The following is a 20,499-nucleotide window of genomic DNA, read 5'->3' on the forward strand; positions in this document are numbered from 1 at the left end:
ACTGGCCTTTTGTTTAAAGCATGTTGAGATCTCCTGATGAACAATGGTCTATAGGAGCTGGGTATTGCTATTCATGTTCATATAGCCAAACTACGCTCTCATGAATGCTCATGAAACCTGTGACTCACCAGGGTTGTGTGGATTTTTCTAATAGGAAAAACTTGGCCCGTGGGACTGGTTCTAATCCTCCCATTGTTGATGTTACACTGTATTTACATCCAAGTTTCAATCTCTTGCTGCTGGTGCTGTTTGATGTTGTCAGTGACAAACAGAAAGATGGGAGTTGGGAAAAGCTTGAATTGTTTCCATTACTCAGTACATACATGACACAGACTAACGGAACAGAGAAGAGGCCTTTTGTTTATGTAACTGGAAATAAGTGAATAATGGTTTTTCTACTCTTTTTCTCCCCCCCCCCCCCCCCCCCCCCCCCAGGACTCCCAGATTTAAGAAAAGTGGTGGTGATTCCATATGTTTCATCGAAAGAAGTGATAGATATTTCTAAAATACCAAACAGGTAATGGGACGGAATCAACTTCTGGGCATGTGCTGTCTCTATCAGAACTAGAGATGGGGTGGACCCGGAACCCTACATGGGTTTTTCTCACCAGTATGTCCCTGAATGTTGGGAAATTTTAGTATTTGGCTGTTTGTAACTAAATGAACTTCATATTAGGGGCCCAACATCATCTCCTCTGGGAAGAATCGAAGTATCAGGCTCCTGTTACGTAAAGGAACCTCAGGCATGCGGCAATACAAATCTCATGGAGAAGAGAATGGACACTTGACCTAGCACAAGAAGCTCTTCTCTTAGATCTGTGGGATAATCTTGACCGGACACTGAAGAAACCATTTTTTTTTTATCTTTTTTCCCCCTCTCCCCCCCCCCCCCTTTCTCAGTTGATCAGATTTTTAAGCTTCTTTCCATTTTAACTTGTTTCGCTTGTTTTTCTGTATTTAGCACAAAATTTCGGAGCTGACCATACAGCCCTTATGCAAGCAGTTTTATTGGATCAAAGCTGTTCTCACTTATACTTAAGTAACTCCAATAATGGAATCATTGCTCTCACTTACACCTTTGTAAATCCAGAGAGTTTAGCCCATTGACTTCATTGGAATGATTCTTGAGTTTTTGGGCTTTAGGATCAGGCTTGGAAGTTGACTTAGACTAATCAGGGTTTTTTTAACTTTGTGTTGCATGCTCTAGTATAGTGATGGTGTGCTTAGGTTTCTGGCACTGCTTAAGGATGCTGCAGTACTCTAAAAGAAAACCTCTTGGTTTAAAAAACCCTTATTTTGTAAACTATCCATTCAGCAGAATTTTTTCACACACTTGTGATAGAATAATGGGAGGGAAATGGGATGGGGATGCAAAAAGTACTTTTGTCAGACTAGTAAAAATGTTGTGTGCTTCAGTAAACTTTTTGCTTTATATTAGAGAAACCCCACTACTGACAAGCATGAAGCTAAATGAGCAATTGATCTGCTTTCTTTCATTATAACACTTCTTCTCTTCTCCTGCCCCCTCCCCCGCCCCAGTTATTAGCATTGACCCAGCAAGAAATCTCTCTACAAAGAGAGATGCAATTAGTTTGCTTACAAAATGAATGCATCTTTCAGCTTGCCAATACTAGATTTATCACTGCTGTCTCCCTCTTGTTCTTTCCCCCAACATAGATTTGTAATATCTTTTACTCGGTCATATTTCACATTTTGTCTGTGCAATAATTGATATAAAATAGGAGCATACAGTAAAATTACATTATCCACTTCATTTAGCTTTATACAAAGCAACAAGCTACCCTCGGTAGACCTGAGTTTTGCTTTCCATTGCTATTTACTTGATTACTGGATACTGCAGATAAACTTGAACATGAAAAGTGTGGTGAGACTTTTTTAAAAGCAACAAAATGACAGTTATTGAGTTTGATTTATTGATCATCTTAAAGAAAATGTTTGCTCTGTGAAATATCCTATTAGCACATTTATATAAATGAGATCGGGTATAACGAGGAGTGGAAAGGATGCTCCAAAATCGAGCAATGAACAATTTAAATGCCACTTAGAGGTAGTTTGGCTGGTTTATTTACTGTTCAGAGTTAGGTTACTCAGATACCTTTTGATACTGCTAATGTTCCAAACTGTGCACTAAGGGTCAGATTCTGTGTTACTTCAGAACAATTTCATTGTAATTGATACTACAAGCCAAAAGTACATTCACAGCTGAATCAAGAGCTGGCATAGCTGCCTTCTGACTGTCATAACAGCCATTCTGTCTGCACTGCATCCTGGACCCACATTGTAACTAATATTTCCCTTGAGGGACTGATCCTTTATTCCAAGCCATGCCTCAAAGATTTTCTCAGGCCTGTCTCTCTATATTAAGGCCTGTCTACATGGTGAGTTAGTGTGGCAAGGTATTATTCTAAAATGCCCCAGCTTGCTGAACAGTAACATTCCATCTGGACTCCACTACAGCACAGGAAGGTCCCGGTGCATGGCTTAGCCTACTATACTTCCAAGTATTACACTAATTTGCACTCTGGGACATCCAGTGTGCCTGTAGTAGGGACTGCACAGGATGTTAACTGTGCCACAAGTTGGTGCATTGTAGATTCACACCTTGGCTTGCTGTGTGGTGAGTCAAATGTAGACAAGCTCTCTGGTTGTGTGACGGGGCCTATACAAGTACCTACCTGCTACCTCTGCCTCTGTATGGGGCTTTTAAGGGTGACAACTGTTGATATGTGCAAATTTGTAGGCCTGTTCAAATATAGCCCTTGATATCTTAGTCTTAAACATTTTGTTGACATTTCATTTTAAAGAAAACCCCCAACCAGCTAAGCAATTTAAACAAAGGTCTGAGAAGCCAAAAGAATAAAAGTGGGGTTACATATACACACTGCATTATTGTAAGAGTGCTGTTGGGTCTGAAAATGATCTTATAGATGTCTGTGATTGATTAGCAGTTGATCTTGGTTTTTTTGAAGTTGAAGCAGTGTTAAGTAGTTTTTCCCTCTTTTGTGCAGTGTTTTTCTAGAAGATTTCCTTGCTACTGGGAAAGGAGACCAGGCCCCCCAGCTGGAGTTTGAACAGCTGCCCTTCAGTCATCCTCTGTTTATCATGTATTCATCTGGTACAACAGGAGCACCAAAATGCATGGTTCATTCAGCAGGGGTAGGTCTTCCCTCCTGGGGCTGCGGTGTCGCACTATCTATTTATAACCATCGGAGCTTCATCCTTTTATTTTTTTTATTTTATTTTTTTAGTGTATGTGGTGATAGTTTCAAAGGGGGACAGGTTGGCTCAGTGGCTTTTGATAACTATGTGAAACCTTTCACCTGTAGGTCCATAGTTGAAAGATATGGGTCAATAAGGACCAAAAGTCCTTACTATCTGGAGCTTGTTTTGGTTGTTCACGACACTTCCCAGTGGACAAGTAGCCGTCACACAACCACAGGTGGCACAACTGATGTCCTTGTTGGTAGAGACGAACGACTGAATGAGCCTTGAAAACTGTGGTTAGGACTGAGTCTCATTCGCAGAGATGACATGGGGAAAGTTTGCAACCCCAGTGCTGGGCTTCTGTGACTAGAAGAATTCAGCCACTTGAGCTGTCAATCCAAAACCATCTCCATCAGTAAATTCACTTAGGGCTTGTCTACATTTTAAAACACTCCAGCAACGTAATAGAATTTTTCCGTTGACCTAGTATGGTCTGCTCTGGGGGTTAGGTCAGCTTAACTCACCGCACAGTGGTGTGGATTTGCCACACCCCTGAGTGAGGTAGTGAAACCAGTCTAATAGTCTAGTGTAGACCAGACCTTTTTGTGACAGTTGGGCAGCTGTTGGTAGCTGCTCCAGGTTCAGAATGTTAGGATAAGCACTTGTGAAGACAGTTAGTGAGCAGAGAAGGTGGTCAAAGGTGTGTGATAAATGCAGTTGACCAGATAGATTAAAAGACAAAGGGAAGGGAATTTTCCCTCTTTAAGGTTCTGTTCATCACCAGATTATTTACACAGCTGCTTAGCTTGCCATTGAATCCTACCCCTCCCCTTCATCTGCCTCATCCTCCCAACTTGGTTGGAGCCACACAGAGGTGCTGATACAGCTGAAGTTTAATTTCAATAGTTAAAAATACAAAAGGAGACGAAATGACAGCAAAAGTGTATTAAATACTGATCGCAGTGGATTTAAAATAGCTTGATTATCCCCTGGATCTTTTTACAGGAAATGTTTTTTCCTTGTAATTTTAACTTCATCTACCTGTGTGCAATATGGTAAGCTCATATGTTTCCTCTGCACGTCTGTTGTGGTGTATATTTAAATGATAGCCATAAATAATTTAAAGGAAGACAAACCTTTAAAATGTATTATCCTGCAGGCAGAAGTAAGGTGTGTGTGTGTGTGTGTGTGTGTGCGTTTCTGAAACAAAAAAAATATTAGGTTTTTCAGCTAGAATCCAAGACCTAAAGGGATTTGTCTCAAAAGAGCTCAGCAGTGTTCTACCACTCTGACCTGGTTTACACTCCATTTTCTCCAGAGTAGTAGTTCATAGTTTGTGGGTGGATTCATCTTTAAAAATTTCATTTGGATTCTCAGTCTCTGAAATAGTAAAGTGTAAATTGGCAAGGAGAGGCAATAAAATTTAATTGACTTTGATCCAAATAGGGTATAGTCTCAATTTCTACAGGACTGTAACTAAGGATACCAGTAAAAATCCTGCTCTTGCAAAGACTTAGGCCTGCGTTTCACTTACACACCTGAACAGTCCCTTTAAACATGTGCATAAGTCTTTTGTGCAAGATTGCTTCTAATTTACTATTTGTGGTTATAGCAAAGCCATGAATTCTGCATTTAAAATGCAGGTTGTAGAAAGTAGTCTCTAGCTAGATGGCAGCATTGTGACATCTCAGTGCACTGAAGCATTAACAGGTAAAAATCCAGATGTGGCTCCTCTGAGATGCTAAGGGAAAATTGGATTTGCTTGTATATTTTTTTATTTAATATTTTTTCCTTTCCATCCCTTAAAGCATATGCAATTTACATTAGTTTCTTTTGTGTTAAATTTTTATCTATAATGGATTTTCTTTCAACATCTATCTTGCTTGATTCATGTGAAGTCCCTAATAGCTCCACCATGAGCACTTGCAAAAATGCAAAGTACAGCTTTTGTTTTTAAATCAACTATTTTAATGTGTCACTGTAGTAAAGTTACACAGGGAAACAGTTTATAAATTCATTGATCCTGCAAAGTCACTCTTGAATGATCCAAAGTATTTTAGCCACATTTCCAATAAAAGAGAAAAATGAGTAATAGCATAGTTCAGTGCATTGTCATTGGCTAGTGGAATTTTCCATGCTGCCAGCCGTACAAATGCTTAGGAGGAGGTCTATGTAGTTCTGTCAGCAGTCTCCAAAGAACTAAAATTTGAGACTGCTTGAGCTACTGTTGGGACCTAGTATATAACATGAATGCTTTGTGCCATGACGCCTAAGTCCAGAACAACTTTGTGTCCCTCACTCCTACCAGTCAGCTGGGTGTACTGTGAGCGTGAAACCATGTCAAAGGACTTGTTCACTTGGGGAAATAGATCTGCAGAATTAGAGTGGTCTATCAAAGGGTATAGGTATAACTATACCGCTATAGTTCTCTTGGTCAATATCCCCACGTAGACAAATCCTTATGGGCTACATAGGGTGCTGCACTACTCTAGTGGCTGGCTATGGAGCGATGCTGCAGTTCTGTAGGGAGCAGGTTGTTTTGTTGTAGGTTAAGTGCAGACACTGCTGAGATCTAGTGAAGGAGGATGGAAAGTTATACGAAGGGGGAGTGGAGAATGCTATCCATGCTGACGTGGATAGGTGTGGGAGTTGTTGCCTGTTTTTTACTTTGAACGGGGGTGGAATTCAATACCTGTCTGTAACCCTGAAATACTCACTGGTGAGGACTGTGCAGCATTAGGATATTGAAAAGTATATTTTCCCACCAGATCTTTGCTTTATATTTACATAAACTTATTTTCCCCTTCACTTTTTTTTATTTTTCAGGGCACACTAATTCAGCACCTGAAGGAGCATATTCTTCATGGCAACATGACCAGCAATGACGTTATTATGTACTATACAACGGCAAGTGGGACTTACCACACTTATAAAACACTTTTTCAAAAAAAAAAAAAAAAAAAGAGGGAGGACATTTCCCACAGTACTACAAATACAATTCTATGTATTTCTAGTGGTCTCTATAAGCATAGCTGTTTTCAAATTGGGTTAAAAAAAAATAGGTGGATTAATAAAATACAGTTGGGTGTTAAATGTTCCTGCTAATTAGTGAGAAATGGATTGTGGGTTTTTTGGATTTTAAGCTTATTGCTGTAATGACATCCTCAGTTGCATCTTCAAAGCATGCTCTACTCTCCTGCATCATGTGGGGATCTGGCCATGTTGGAGATGAGTGGCAATTTTACTCTGTTCATCTTGGTGGAGTGGCAAGAATCTGTGCCTCCCTGGGAGCCTGGTGGAGGGGATATCTAAAAGGCTATGAACCTTCATGGTTGGCACATGAGCCAACCTCTGTCACCCCCACTTGGGAACCCCATAAGTGCACTTGGACTTTTTTCTTTGCACTTTCCTCTGAGGCACCTGGTTCTGGCCACTATCAGAGATGTGATGGCCCACTGGTCTTCTCCATTGTGGAAATGCTCATGTTCTAAATGAGTGATTTCTAATAATATAAGGGGAAGAAAATAGCATGGTTGTTTTGTGACTCCTTGGAGTTTAACAGTCCTTATTTGGTGCTAACGTAGTCAACACAGTGCAACTTAGGTTTAACAGTGACTTCTTTTTAAGAAAATAGAAGCTTAAAAGGATAGTTTGGGGACTTTTCAAACATTTTAAATATTCTCCTACTAAACTGTGTTGCTTTCCATGCTCCCAACAGTCATTTATATGCTGTTGGGGAAGGTTTAAATTATCTTTGCTGGAGTTCGTTTATATCATTTTGGGGCAGTGGCAAAGTAGAAGGTATCTGCAATACTGTACATGGTATAAAAGGAGTTTCTGCTTGGCTAACCTGTCTTTCCCTGGTGAGCTCCTGTATAAACTTGTGGCAGTAACAGCTAACCTATATTGCCTCCACTGAGGAGTCGGGTTATTTTTCCCCATCATTGTTTAGACTCGTATCTTAATGGGAAACAAGATAATACAAGTAGGCGTGATCAGCAGAAGTATGCATAAACTCAGATCTTTGTTATAAACTCTTAGGCTGTAGCAGTTTGAGGCAGGAAAAATTAGAGGTGTGGGAAAACTACATATTGTGCTTAGTTTGTAAGAGTCCTGCCAAAGGCCAGAACAGGGGCTGCTCTGGCCCTTGACGTGAATTAGAGCAACCCCTGCCTCTCCCAGGCTGCTCTGAAAAAGCATGATCTCCAATGCTCAGTGCTATGAACACACTCCTAGCATGACTTGTCTGCTGGAGCTTGCAGTGGAGTTGGGCAAGTAGGACCACTTACAGATGCCCTACTCAGTGCCTGGGCCATGGAGATTCTTTCCTGGCCGGCTGCAGGCCCCCATATGCCACCAAAGTGACATGTATGGGTGGAGGGAGGGAAGAATCCTTTTTTAGCACAGGCACCAAACCTGTGTTCCGCAAGGAGATGCGTACATACAGTGAACGCTGGAACTTCCATAGCTTCTGATGAAAAGTTTTTTTTAAAAAATGTCAAGACATATTGTGTTGGCATATGGAGGGATTCAGTGTAAAGCAGCAATTGAGTGTCCTAAAATACACAATAGATACTACAAACCATGTCAGAATTGGTGTTTTAGTTCTCTCAAATACCTGCTGTCACTTGTATCCTGTGAAGTATTTTGGGCTAAATACCAAATCAAGTACCACCTAAAGTATTTGTGAAAGTTGCTACACAAAATAAATTGTATTTTTGGTGTGTAATTACCAGGTAAGTCATATCCCAGATTACAGCTATTGTAGGGTATAAGTACAAGGGACTCTGCTATTCTGTGTGTGGTGGATTCTCCATCCCTTGATGTCTTCAGATCAAGACAGGATGCCATTCTGGTACATGTGCAAGTTACTGGGCTCAGTATAGGACCAACTGGATGAAATTCTCTGGCCTGTGTGTTAGGCAGGCAGACTGAGTGATCTAATGGTCCCTTCTGGCCTTAAACCTATGAATATATTATTGGGGTAATTTAAAACCGACATACACATTTTGGGGCCCTACATTAACTCCATGTGTCTTCCCTCCTCCCCCCCCCCAATTTTTTTGAAGGCCTGAAATAAGGTTACTAAAGCAGGGGCCAGGTTCTGAGTCCGCTACAACCAGTGTAAATCTTGAATAGCTTCACTGGAGTTACCCAGGATTTACGGTGATGTTAACAGTTGAAACTGGTCCATGGATTCTGATGAATTGACTCTAAACTGGTTTACTGTTAATGTAGTAGCATTCTCAAGTAACACTGAGAGACTGAATTCACAGGTCAATAAATAGTTGGAAGAGATGTCTCCCTAAGAGTATGTGAGCTCACAAAGATAGAAACTAACATAGGAGTCTTGTCTATTCTAGACTGGCTGGATGATGTGGAATTGGTTAGTATCTGCGCTTGCTGCAGGAGCTTCGGTGGTCTTATATGATGGATCTCCTCTTGTTCCATCACCCAATGTGCTCTGGGATTTGGTTGACCGACTAGGGTAGGTAAACAAGATGTTGAAGTGAACTATAGAACTTCTTCTCATTTTAAGTCCTAGAAATTGCTGTCTTCACTCGTTAGTCTGTTATTAATCCCACATAAAAACAGCTTCAATAGAGGCTATTTGCATGATCTGAAGCCAACATATAGGGTGGCATAGTTTTTTAAACTCTGGCTTAATTTAGGATAAACTATTGAAATCTTAGACTGAAATGCCCTTTTTAGAGGGAGTGAAAGACAAAGGGTTGAATGTGTGTTTTAGAATTCATTCAGGCATTTTGATTCCCTGTAAATAAAGAATGTCAGTTCAGTAGTCCGTTTTAAGAGCAGCTTTTTCAAAAGGCAGTAATTGGGAGCAGTCTAAAGAGTAATTTCTCAGGGCACTCAGTTTTTGTGAAACAAGAATCCTCTATTTCAGACTACGCAGCATAAACCTGACTATGGTGCTTGATAGAATTTGAAAGCCTTAAATTGACTGGGACCGTTCAGCAGGGCTGCCTGTATTTTCATATTTTGCTTTCTAATCTGTTTCATTCTTTGTCAAGCAATTTATTAATTGTCATATATCCCTGTGTGAACATGAGGTGCCAGGTGCCCTCTACTGGTGCATAAAGAAATAGCAAAACTGAAACAAAAGCAGCTTTAAGACCTTTCATGACATTTTACCTTTGCACACTGGACAGAGCATTGATTTTTATAACTATACCATCTTGCAAACTGGAGTTAAACAGCAGAACTTTACATTTTTACTATTTAAATACCCAATGTTTTTAAATTAATGCTCAGTTTTAATACACTTGTGGTGGAAAGTGGATGTAGTGCATGTCACCTTCTAATTGCCAATTAATAATTAAAATGCAGCTTTGCCTTTTGTGCTATGCAATATTTAACAATTGACATTTTGGTGCTGGCTATTATAATTAAAGGTTACGTCTTAGTGAAATTGTTTCTAGTGGAAAGTTGTTAAAATCTGTTTAACTTTATTCAAGAGCAGAACCAGTGGGGTAAAAAGTTAGTCTAGAAATAGAATAATTATTTCTGAGCATCATCTTGGTATGCGGAAGGTAAACGAAAGCAGTTCATGTATGCAGGTCTAATATTTTAATCTATTGCTAAAAGCATTAGCCAACTGTATGCTAGCCTTCTAATGTAGTTTTGTTGCAAAATATTCATGTTGGCTATTAAAGGCTGTTATCTTATGCCCTGTCATGAAGGTGCAGTGTGCTACACATAACTGTTACCCTGGTAATATTGAATAGCAATAACTACTTGATTGGGATGATTTTAGTAAAGATTCTGCTCAGTAGGGCTGGATTTAGCCCATACCAAGGGGTTAAGTCAGGGGTGGGCAAACTACGGCCCGAGGGCCGCATCAGGCCTCCAGACATTTTAATCTGGCCCTCGAGCTCCTGCCGGAGAGTGGGGTCGGGGACTTGCCCTGCTCCACGCGGCTCCTGGAAGCAGTAGCAAGTCTTTTCTCTTCCCCTCCCCCCCCCCGGCTCCTACGCATAGAGGCAAATGGGGGGGGTGTGTGTTTCCACACATTGCCCCTGCCCCAGGCACGGCCCCCGCAGCTCCCATTGGCCATGAACTGCAGTGAATGGGAGCTGCAGGGGCGGCGCCTGTGGACAGGGCAGCACACAGAGAGCAGCCTGGCCGTGCCTCCGCATAGGAGCTGGAAGGGGGACATGCTGCTGCTTCTGGGAACTGCTTGAGGTAAGCGCCGCCCAGAGCCTGAACCCCTGACCCAGCCCCGATCCCCCTCCGAACCCCTTAGTCCCAGCCCGGAGCACTTTCCTGCACTCTTAACCCCTCATCCCCAGCCCCACCCCAGAACCTGCACCCCAACCCCCAATTTTGTGGGCATTTATGGCCCGCCATACAATTTCCATACCCAGATGTGGCCCTTGGCAAACTTTTTGGCCCCACCCCTGGGTTAAGTGGTGGTAAACTGGTGTTAAATGCAGTCGGCAGGGAGGGGGGAACTACTCCACAGACTTCTGAAAGAGAGTATGTCAAATAGTAAACCAAAAAAACCCAGAGACAAGTATAGAGTATCCTTGCTTTATAATAAATGGCTCAGAGGGCGCTAGTAAGTAAAATATTGCATAAGAATAAAAATACTTCATATGATTGTAGTAAATCACAGCAAAAGGACCATCCAATCCCCATTTGTAATAGAGAAGAGATTGTGATTTATTCTTTATACTAATAGGTGCCCATCCCTAGCTCATGCAATATTCCATATACTTGCATGTCTCTAAAGCACCTTGCAAAAATAATAATAATCTTCATACACTTCAGCATCTCCTCAAGGGAGTTTATTGCCACCATGTAAAACTAACACAATGCCAGCACAAATCACTTGAGCATTACTTACACAGGAGCAGGATTTCTTAAAGGTTAATATATAGATCAGACTAACACTTCCAGCAATAAATGGAGTTGGGTGAGGCTTCACTTTAACTTTTTAATTGGTGTGTGGGAACACTTTCTTTTCCCTCTCCTTCTTTGTGATAAGAGAACTGAAAATGAGTTGTATGCAGTCATTTAAAAATCTGTTTCTTGGTTAGATTAATGGCATCTCAGAAATCACATATTAAAGCAGTAGGCAAATGAAGCTCTTGAGATTCTATTTCAGCCCCAGTTATATTTTTAACTAATGTAGATGAATGTAGGTATTAAGCCTCATTGATTACTTTGGATAGTTTAACTTTGAAGAACACCCACTGTTCTGTTTGGAGATTTTCAAAGTTTTAGTAGGATTTCTTTTTACCGCATTGCTGCTTGCTATGCAATGCTTCTAGAGTCCATTGGCTTGATCAGGGGGAGGGAGCCAGGACTCCTGGGTTCTATTTCTGATACAGGCTTTGAGTAAGTCACTTTGCTTCTAATTACCTGAACAAATGGGTATTACAACAATATTTTAACTCTTCGGGATGTTGTGAAGCTTGATTGGGGGGAGAGAGGGGTAGCATGTAAGGAAAATGTTTATGCTCCTGATGCTTTAACTGGCTTGTCTGTTTCTTGCATTTGACAACATTCTCCAGCTATACATCTTATTTATTTATTGCATTAATTGAAATATTTATTTCACACTGTGTCTTCAGTGTTGGTGTGAATATCTTATGTGAATAGTAATCCTGCAGAGCTGATTGCGTTGTCCTAAAGATCTGTAATTTGCAACTGGGAGAAGGAGGAGACTGCTCAAACTTGGATACTAAACACGGTGCCTTAGCCTTTAACTCGACAAGTGTAGGGAAAAATTGTCTTGTTTTGTGAGTAGCTGAAAGGTGCTGAACCAGGGTTTTCTCCTTATGAAAACTCCCCAATTCTAGAATTCTTCAACATACTGCCATATATACACTCTGCTCTCTGTGTATGCAACTCTCATACACACACAATTCCAACTGAAGTCTATCTGAGAGCAAAACGTGAATTACTGTCTTCTACTACACTGCACTGGAATGACACAGTTCCGATATATGAGACTATAACAAGGCAACGATGCCCTGTTAAACAGGGCAATTATGGCAAATTAACAAATTATATGTTAGGAGATTTCCTAATGTATTTGGAGTGCTCTGTAGTTAAGGGTTCCTGAAACTGTAAGTGAACACTTTCCGCTAGGTGGGAAGGCTGTGCTTAATATTTAAAGCCAGAATTAAAAATTTCAATGTTACAGAAATGACTCCAATGACCTGACTAATTTTGATTGCTGAAAAAGACATGCCTAGAATCGTTAAAACTTTAGGGGCAGCTATGATACTTGCAGGATCAAAATCCTTGAAAATGTCTTTCTCCTCTGTAGGATCACCATCCTTGGAACAGGTGCAAAGTGGCTGGCTGTGCTAGAAGAGAAAAATTTAAAACCATGTAAGCTTCAAACCTCTGTTTTTTCTCTGGCCTTGTAGCCTGTCCACAGACAGTGACCTGAGGGTTACGTTTGACTTCTTGGATTTATTCAAGTGGTGAATAGATAATATGATAAAACTTAAATGTTTGTAATTCTTGGTTTTCTTCCCTCTTTAAGGTGACACCCATAATCTTCAAACACTTCATACTATACTATCTACAGGGTCACCACTCAAATCTCAAAGCTACGAGTACGTCTACAAACATATAAAGAGCAGCGTCCTCCTGGGATCCATTTCAGGTAATACTTACTCCAAAAGCTTTTTACGTTTGCTAATTCCTTCTGTAGCCAGTTTCCGTCTTCGTTGCCTCTTTGCAACTTTGTTTACAGGAAAATTGGGCTGGAGATCAGTCAGCCTCGGTTATACTTAAACTGCAACTACCTTTGACTTGTGCAGGGTTTTTCTGCATAATTCAACATGCCATTGCATTAGTATAATGAACTTGGTGCACTCAAGGACTTTGAGATGGAATTATTGTGACAGAGTAGATGTAAGGAAGCAGGATTCTTTATTTTGACTGGCTGTCTTCAGGGGCCGCAGGGTGAGAGGAGGAAGAGTCTGTTAACCTACAGCACGCATTGTTTTCTGCGTAGTTGATTTCACCAGGAAACTCTTCCTGAGGAGACTTTTGCCAGGCTCCTATTTCAGTTAAAGGCCACGATAGACGGGTCAGTGTGTCGATTATGTAATTAACAATGGAGATGTGTTAAGCCATGTCCAGTGTAGTATGAGAGCTCACTTGGGCAGTTTCTGTTCTATTCATATAAAGTCGCACTCGTACAGGGCCCTGTTGTGCGGGGTACCAAGGGTCAGGTCTCAGAGGGACCATGTCAACCTAGTTTAGACCCCAAATCCAGAGTCCAATCCTTCTGCTATTAAAGTCGATGGGAGTTCTGTCTCTGACTTTAATGGGAGCACGTCTGGACCTTAAGATGACATTTATTAATAGTCTCTGATGTCAAAGAATAGTCATGTGAGTGAGATTTGCAGGATTGGGCCTTTTGTTGTAACTCTGCCTTTTATTTAAATATGAATAGAAATATCCTAATTACTCGAATGAAAACTTTTTTTTTAAATTAAGGCTTAAATATTCCCCATGAGTGCCAAAATCCCAAACATAACTACGTTTGTGCTAATGCACAAGAACAAGAAATAGAAACAGACCAACAGCAACTATCTAGTCCAGCTATACTGTTTGATTGCGAGATGCCACAAGGAACCAAATGTCATTTTCTCATCTCAAACATCTATGAATCTGGGACCTAACTGTTGACTAAGGGCCTGAATCGCCACTCTCACTCCGTGTAAATTAAGAGTTACTCCAGTGAAGCTAATGAAGCTTATACTAGTGTAAAACTAGTGGGAGAAAAAAATTCAGTCTCTAAGGTATATGCCTATACAAAGGGCATGCACATTGTAAGAAAAGCCTCTAACTTTTTTCATTGTCTACTATTTCTATGCAATTTACAATCTTAGCAGTGTATTTTAGGTTTCGTTACTTAAAGTGGACGGAATTTTTTTCAGTATTATGTGAAAATAAAATAAGAACTCCACATGGCCTTTATTTGATCTTTTAAAAATAAGTTCTTTAAAAGTGTCTGAATTCTAAGTGTCCTCCTTTTGTTATAGGTGGAACAGATATCATTTCATGTTTCATGGGTCAGAATGTTACAATCCCGGTTTACAAAGGAGAGATTCAGGCCAGGAACCTGGGCATGGCAGTGGAAGCGTGGAATGATGAAGGTAACCATTTTCTAGTCAACTCCATAGGAATTTCTAACTAAAATGTAATAGCTGCAGGAATTTGGATGGTGATTTATGAGACTGAGAGACACTGTCTCATCTCTTGATCAGCTGATAATCCAACCCAATGACCAAAAGTGGCAGCCATCTTGTGGCTAAGTGGCTAGCTGTAAATGAGTTAGTGATCTCAAAACCCTTTCACAACCGTGCCCTTAATGGTGGTGGTCTTTGGTGTGGAAGCTTGTCCCACAAGAAACTGGACTGATCAAATCTGATGGCTGTTTAGGACCCTGTGTTAGTATGAGACCATATCCCAACATCTTGTATTTGTGTTTACTAGTTACAGTCCTGTCCAATTAAAAACTGTCTATACCAGACACTGGACTAAATTCACCACTGATGTAATTCCATTAAACTTGAATTTTTTTTTGGCCTTCCTCTGCAATGTGGAGTATGATTTGCCCGCTGTGATCATCTGGATGTATCTCACCTAATCAGTTTCCTGCCATTCTAGGGACCTTGGGCATGGGTAGTACTTTGGTCTTTCCTGTTCTGTCCCTGTGGCTCAAAGTTTAGCTCCTGAGGACTGAAATACCTTGGTCTAATTTGAAGTCTTTGGTTTTAATATAGGGGTATTTGGGAGAGGCATGTGATAAACAGGAGGCTAGAGCAGAGGGGACCATTAGATCATCTAACCTTACACTCTGAAGTTAAATCCAAGGTTGAATTTAGCCCATTGCCCATAAACTTTTTAGATCAGCTGCCAATGCCCAGAGTGACAGGGCCTCTGGGTGTTACCATTATGCAGAGGATAATCCTATGTGCTTTGCTTTGGTACCCAGCAGTTTACAAAAGGGAAATGCAGAAAATCTGTTTCTATTTGTAAACAGGCAAACCAGTTTGGGGGGAAAGCGGAGAGCTGGTTTGTACCAAGCCTATGCCCTGTCAGCCTACGCACTTCTGGAATGATGAGAATGGAAACAAATACAGGAAAGCTTATTTTTCAAAATTCCCAGGTACGTAGTGAAATGCTTAGTTCATTATTTGAACTGACCAGGCATATAGAACTGGCAATTGTTTACAAAATTATAAGCCTGCTCTTTCCCATAGTTGGGCAGATACAGTATCTAGATTTGCTAGGGTAACAAATGTTTGATAAATATCTTGCTATTTATTCCCTGGTGCTTGGTCTGAATTTCAGTCTGGGTTAGTCAAATTTAAATTTCTGGAAAACTAATTCCTTTCTGTTACTGCTGTCATTAGGCAGATAGGACTGCTACAGCAACTTGATCTGGCTCAGCACAGGCGTACGCTGTTGGGTGTATACGTGTGAAAGGAGCAATCTTCTATTGAGTGCTACTATATTGATACCAGACTGTTGCTGCCTAGTATTAGAAGTGAGTCCTAGGAGATGAGCCCTGGCCTAGTACCTCATTAGCATGAGGGGTAAGCCAGTATCTTGTGTGACATGCACGTTCTCCACTCACGCACAAGCCCTGTGCTGATACGAGTAAGGGGACAGATGTACAGTGGGTTAGATGCTGCTTGTGCTTATTCTGGAGGACTGGGTCCACCCATAGCCTTTGCTCACACTTGCACTGAAGTACAGCAACATTGCACTCCCTGCTGCACGTTGGGCAAGGGCTTGTGGGATCAAGACCTTGAGTCCACTTCTTTTCAGAGCTAGATGGAGACATTTATCAATCGCAGCCTCACAAAGACATTTCAAGTGAGTAACTGCGAGAAGCCACACTCTACAGTAGGAGAGTGCTACCTTGCACTTAACCACAGGGGTCTGTTTACTGTTCCATTCCTGGGCCCTTTTCTTATTTTATAAGCAATATTAAGCTATTGCTGCCATTTTTATAACTTTAGCCACCTTTTCTGTCCCATTGTTTATACCAAGTGGCCAGTTTACGTCCTTGGGGGTGGGGAAGGGGGACGACTGCTTGACATCACCATGCTGGGCGAGACCCCACACATTAAAACTTGAAATGCAGACACTTGTTCTACTATAAAGTTTTTTTCTTCCTAGCAGATAGCATAGGATCGTACACAATGAAATAAGTCTTACTCTAAATAAAATAAAGCACTGATATGCTTAAAACAGATCTTTGACAGCTTTCCACACAAACTGTTCCACAGTCACAAATCAAAACAGTCTTTGTGTTCTTCCATTGCTGTCTTACTACAATTTGAAAGACTGCGTAGAAAACCATAGCACGCATTCTGTCTAGCTGTGACAGTAGTTACCAATACACAGACACATCATCTGTCTGTTTTTGTTTGTAAGCTTTCTGCTGGAAAGAGTTGTGCGCTTACTTTTAACAATAGATAATTTCTTTCTTTGGCTGTATAGAACTATGTTCTTCTTGATGCTTTGGCAGTTATAGTACATTTCACTTAACTGGCCGTTAAACAGAGGGGGTCTTTAAACACAAAAGGGACCACTGAATCCAAGTAAAAGCGTGTGCATGTGCACCCGTAGCAACCACAACTCTAAAAGGACAGATCGCTGTGTTTGACAGCAGTCTTCTCTGAGAAACCTGTAGTTTCAGTGATCTGTTGGAAACCCCAATTTTTGTGGTGGTCTGTAGAAATGTGTTTCAGGTTGAAGCTAAGTATAAAACGTGTTAGCTGAGGAATGGAGTGGTGCCTGCGCGTACATGGTTGGAGTTGTTTGTCCTTTAAGCAAAATTTGAGTCAAGCCAGGTCACGTTTCCATTCCTAGCACTGGAGTTTCTCCATGTTAACCCCACTGTAGCTGAGAGAAAACATCTGGCCCAACACGTTTGGCCCAGCTTCTAGGGGTCTGATTCTGATTTTTGCACTAGTGTAAATTCAGAGTAACTCCATCAAGCAAATGGGAGCCTCCTGTGGACTCCATTGAGAGCCTGCCATGTAATCCCAGAGAGTGCCTCTGCCCCAGAATTGCTGATAAGGTGGAGGGAGACACCAAGGAAGACCTCACATTCACTCTTTCGCCCCCCCCGCCCCCGGCATGTTGTTACCTCTATTGGAGGACCCTCATCTGGGTTCCATACAGATGCATGTTGTGCAGCGTGCTAGAACAAGCCTCTGTTGAAGTCATGGGAGTTAAACCACTGCGTGGAGGATCAGAATCGTGCCTGGAATGTTTAGTATTAGATAGCACTCACCGCAGGGAGCGCTAAGGGCTGTGCATATTCACAGGAGTAGTCTGACAGAATCAAAGAGCTTGCACCTTCCACATACTTTTAGACTTGTGTCCCCCCTTTGTCATCTTCTAGCTAAACTCTACACACTTAACTTTTAATCTTCCGCTTAACTCACTCTCCCCACACTGGTGCTGTCCCCTTCTGGTCTTTGGTAACTAAATTGGAGTTGCATGGTAAAAGTCAGTCAGACCTGCTTTGATGGCAGATGGGCTGGTTAACACTTTGTCACCTTCTGACAGGTGTTTGGGCCCATGGTGACTACTGCAAAATAAATCCTGAGACAGGAGGAATCGTCATGCTTGGCCGCAGGTAAAGTATATTTTGGTAAAACTGTTCTGAGGGAACGTGTAAAGTTGGCAGGCTCTGTTAGGTTGCAGGAGGACATGTGCATATTTCAGATGACTCCCCACTTGGCTTGCTGGCTGAGTTTCCGGATCTGATGAGGAAATAGGATTCTAGTATATTATTTTCAGCGTTTTAAATTTTCAACATTTACATCACACAAGAACTAGGGGTCACCAAATGAAATTGATAGGCAGCAGGTTCAAAACAAACAAAAGGAAGTACTTTTTCACACAACACACACTCAACCTGTGGAACTCCTTGCCAGAGGATGTTGTGAAAGGTCAAGACTATAACAGGGTTCAAAAAAGAACTAGATAAGTTCATGGAGGATAGGTCCATCAATGGTGTCTCTAGCCTCTGTTTGCCAGAAGCTGGGAATGGACAACAAGAGATGGATCACTTGATGATTATCTGTTCTGTTCATTCCCTCTCGGGCACCTGGCATTGGCCACTGTCGGAAGACATGATACTTGGCTAGATGGACCTTGGGTCTGACCCAGTATGGCCATTTTTATGTTCTAACATTTCAGTTGCTCATAAGTTCACAGTTAAGGGACAGCACGTTGTAAATGTGCAGGATTGCTAGCCTACAGGTCCTCTTGGGTTTTGAGAGGTCACGTTGCTGAGAAGCTGGGATTTCACAGGATGCAGTAAGGCCCAGTGGGTGGGGCACCAGACAGGGAGTCAAAACTGGGCTCAGCTCTTGGCTCTGCATTTGATTTGCTGCATAAACTTGAGCATGTCACTGGCCTGCACTTCTAAAAGGATCCTTTAATTAGAATTCTTCTGTTTTGGTTTTTTGCCAGAGGTCCAACCTGAGACACCATGGGTATAATTTTCAAAAGTGCCAAGCACCACAACTCTAGTGGGCTTCAGTGATAAGTCCTCGGTGCCTCTGAAAATTAGGCCTTGCTATGTCTCAAGGTGGACTCCCAGAAAATGGAGGGACTGAAAATGTCTGCCTTAACCTCTCTGTGCCTCAGGTTTCCTATGGCAGTGTGGGATAATGGTACTTACCCACCTTTTTAAACCACTTTTGAAAGCTACAGGTTAAGTGTGAGGTTTTAAGAGTTAATAGAACTTCAGGATCAGGAGCATTGTTAAATTATATGGCAGTATTTACCAATCAGCTCTTAGTTTTAATGGCGAGTTAGTGGTCCAGGATTGTGTTCAGCTTTTCACGCAACAGGCCTGGTTCAGTTCATAGGCTCAGCTCGTGGAGTCCACTGTCTGCAGGGAGTGAGAAGTGCTGCAGAAATGGAGATGCTCAGCCTCAGGTGGTGGGAAGGGGAAGACACTAACAATGCCAAGGAGTGCCACAAAAGCACCTGGCTCTGTTACTTCGTGGCTGGATATTGGTGGCTACTTTTATGAAGGCCTGTGTGCATGCAGGTTTAAGTGAGAAATACCAGTGCAATCTTTGGAGCACGGAGGAAACAAATGATGAAGGGAAGAATGTGGTTTGTTTAGATTCTGTGTAAAACTTCATTTTGATGAGCACGAAGCTTTTTAGACAAAAGTCTCTTGTAATCCTATTTCTACTACAACTTCCTGCATATTTCACTATACCAAATATTGAGAAACTTGATAAGTTGCATCATTTATTTTCTTCATCAAACCCTAATTAAATTTTTAATGCTCTTTTGTTTGTGTGTAACTTTCAGTGATGGTACGCTAAATCCAAATGGAGTGAGATTTGGAAGTTCCGAAATCTATAACATAGGTAGGAAAACTTTCATCCACCTTTTGCAACTGTGACATTTGTGTAGCCTTAAATCCGAAACGTGAGCATTTACAGCGGTGTTGAAAGGCTTAATTAATAACACACGAGATCTTTCATTGGAAAGGGGCTAAAGAAGAGGATATCATTAACAACGAAATACTGTTTTGCTGACTATGAAATTGCTTCCGTTCCAAAAGGATCTACAGAGCTGGAGGTGACTAACTGAAATGCACTGCGTTTTCCTCCTAAGATGTTGCATTCATGTAATAAGGCTTACAAAAATTGTGCGAACCGTTTTATGTGACTTTTTAAGAGAATCCATTATTTCCGTGGTTTGTCCTTCCAAGGCGAACTGTTAGACAGTACTTGATTGTTTTTAGTGAGCCATTATCAATAGCTGAAATAAATTCTTGTGCGCTTTGGTGTGTGTTTTTTTTTTTTTTTTTTTTTTTTTAACTGCCATAAGTGACTCTGTGCACAAAGGCAGTGTGTGACTGTATGAAGTCAGCAGAAAGTTAACAGCGATGAGGGAGGGCAGAGAGATGGTGTCAAGCATTCCTCTGGTGTAGTGAATCGAGGTATTGTTTTGCTGTAAAAGCTGTCCTCCTTGTACAATGTGAAGTCTGGAGGGTCAGCTTCCCTTGTGGGTGGAGGGGCAACTTTCAGAATGTTCATGGCTATTGCCCTAGGCTACATTTCACTTAGTTACTCCCTTACGTAAGCTTTGGAACAGTCTCTCCCTTGTCTTGTTTTTGGAACATACAAGCCAGATTCTGATCCAGGTTACATTGGTGGAACTGAGCTCTGATTCTGGCTCCCTGTGTTCAAGGGCTTTGCTGTGTAACTATCAGTATAGTAAATA

At 41.4% G+C, this 20,499-nt stretch overlaps 1 protein-coding gene across 1 annotated transcript in view; it reads left to right on the plus strand.

Annotated features, from left to right (window-relative positions):
• The window catches only part of AACS (acetoacetyl-CoA synthetase), a 60,910-nt gene that overhangs the window by 34,530 nt on the left and 5,881 nt on the right, over positions 1-20,499 (plus strand). Inside the window, exons 6-15 of the mRNA XM_026657016.2 lie at positions 436-517; positions 3,030-3,177; positions 6,052-6,132; positions 8,589-8,713; positions 12,524-12,588; positions 12,746-12,868; positions 14,259-14,372; positions 15,263-15,388; positions 17,809-17,878; positions 19,579-19,637. Of these exons, the coding sequence (XP_026512801.1) occupies positions 436-517; positions 3,030-3,177; positions 6,052-6,132; positions 8,589-8,713; positions 12,524-12,588; positions 12,746-12,868; positions 14,259-14,372; positions 15,263-15,388; positions 17,809-17,878; positions 19,579-19,637 (993 nt within the window). The remainder of the gene's footprint in view (positions 1-435; positions 518-3,029; positions 3,178-6,051; positions 6,133-8,588; positions 8,714-12,523; positions 12,589-12,745; positions 12,869-14,258; positions 14,373-15,262; positions 15,389-17,808; positions 17,879-19,578; positions 19,638-20,499) is intronic.

The sequence above is a fragment of the Terrapene carolina genome, unplaced genomic scaffold (assembly GCF_002925995.2).
Source record: "Terrapene carolina triunguis isolate 2854851 unplaced genomic scaffold, T_m_triunguis-2.0 Scaffold234, whole genome shotgun sequence".
Taxonomy (NCBI): domain Eukaryota; kingdom Metazoa; phylum Chordata; order Testudines; family Emydidae; genus Terrapene; species Terrapene triunguis.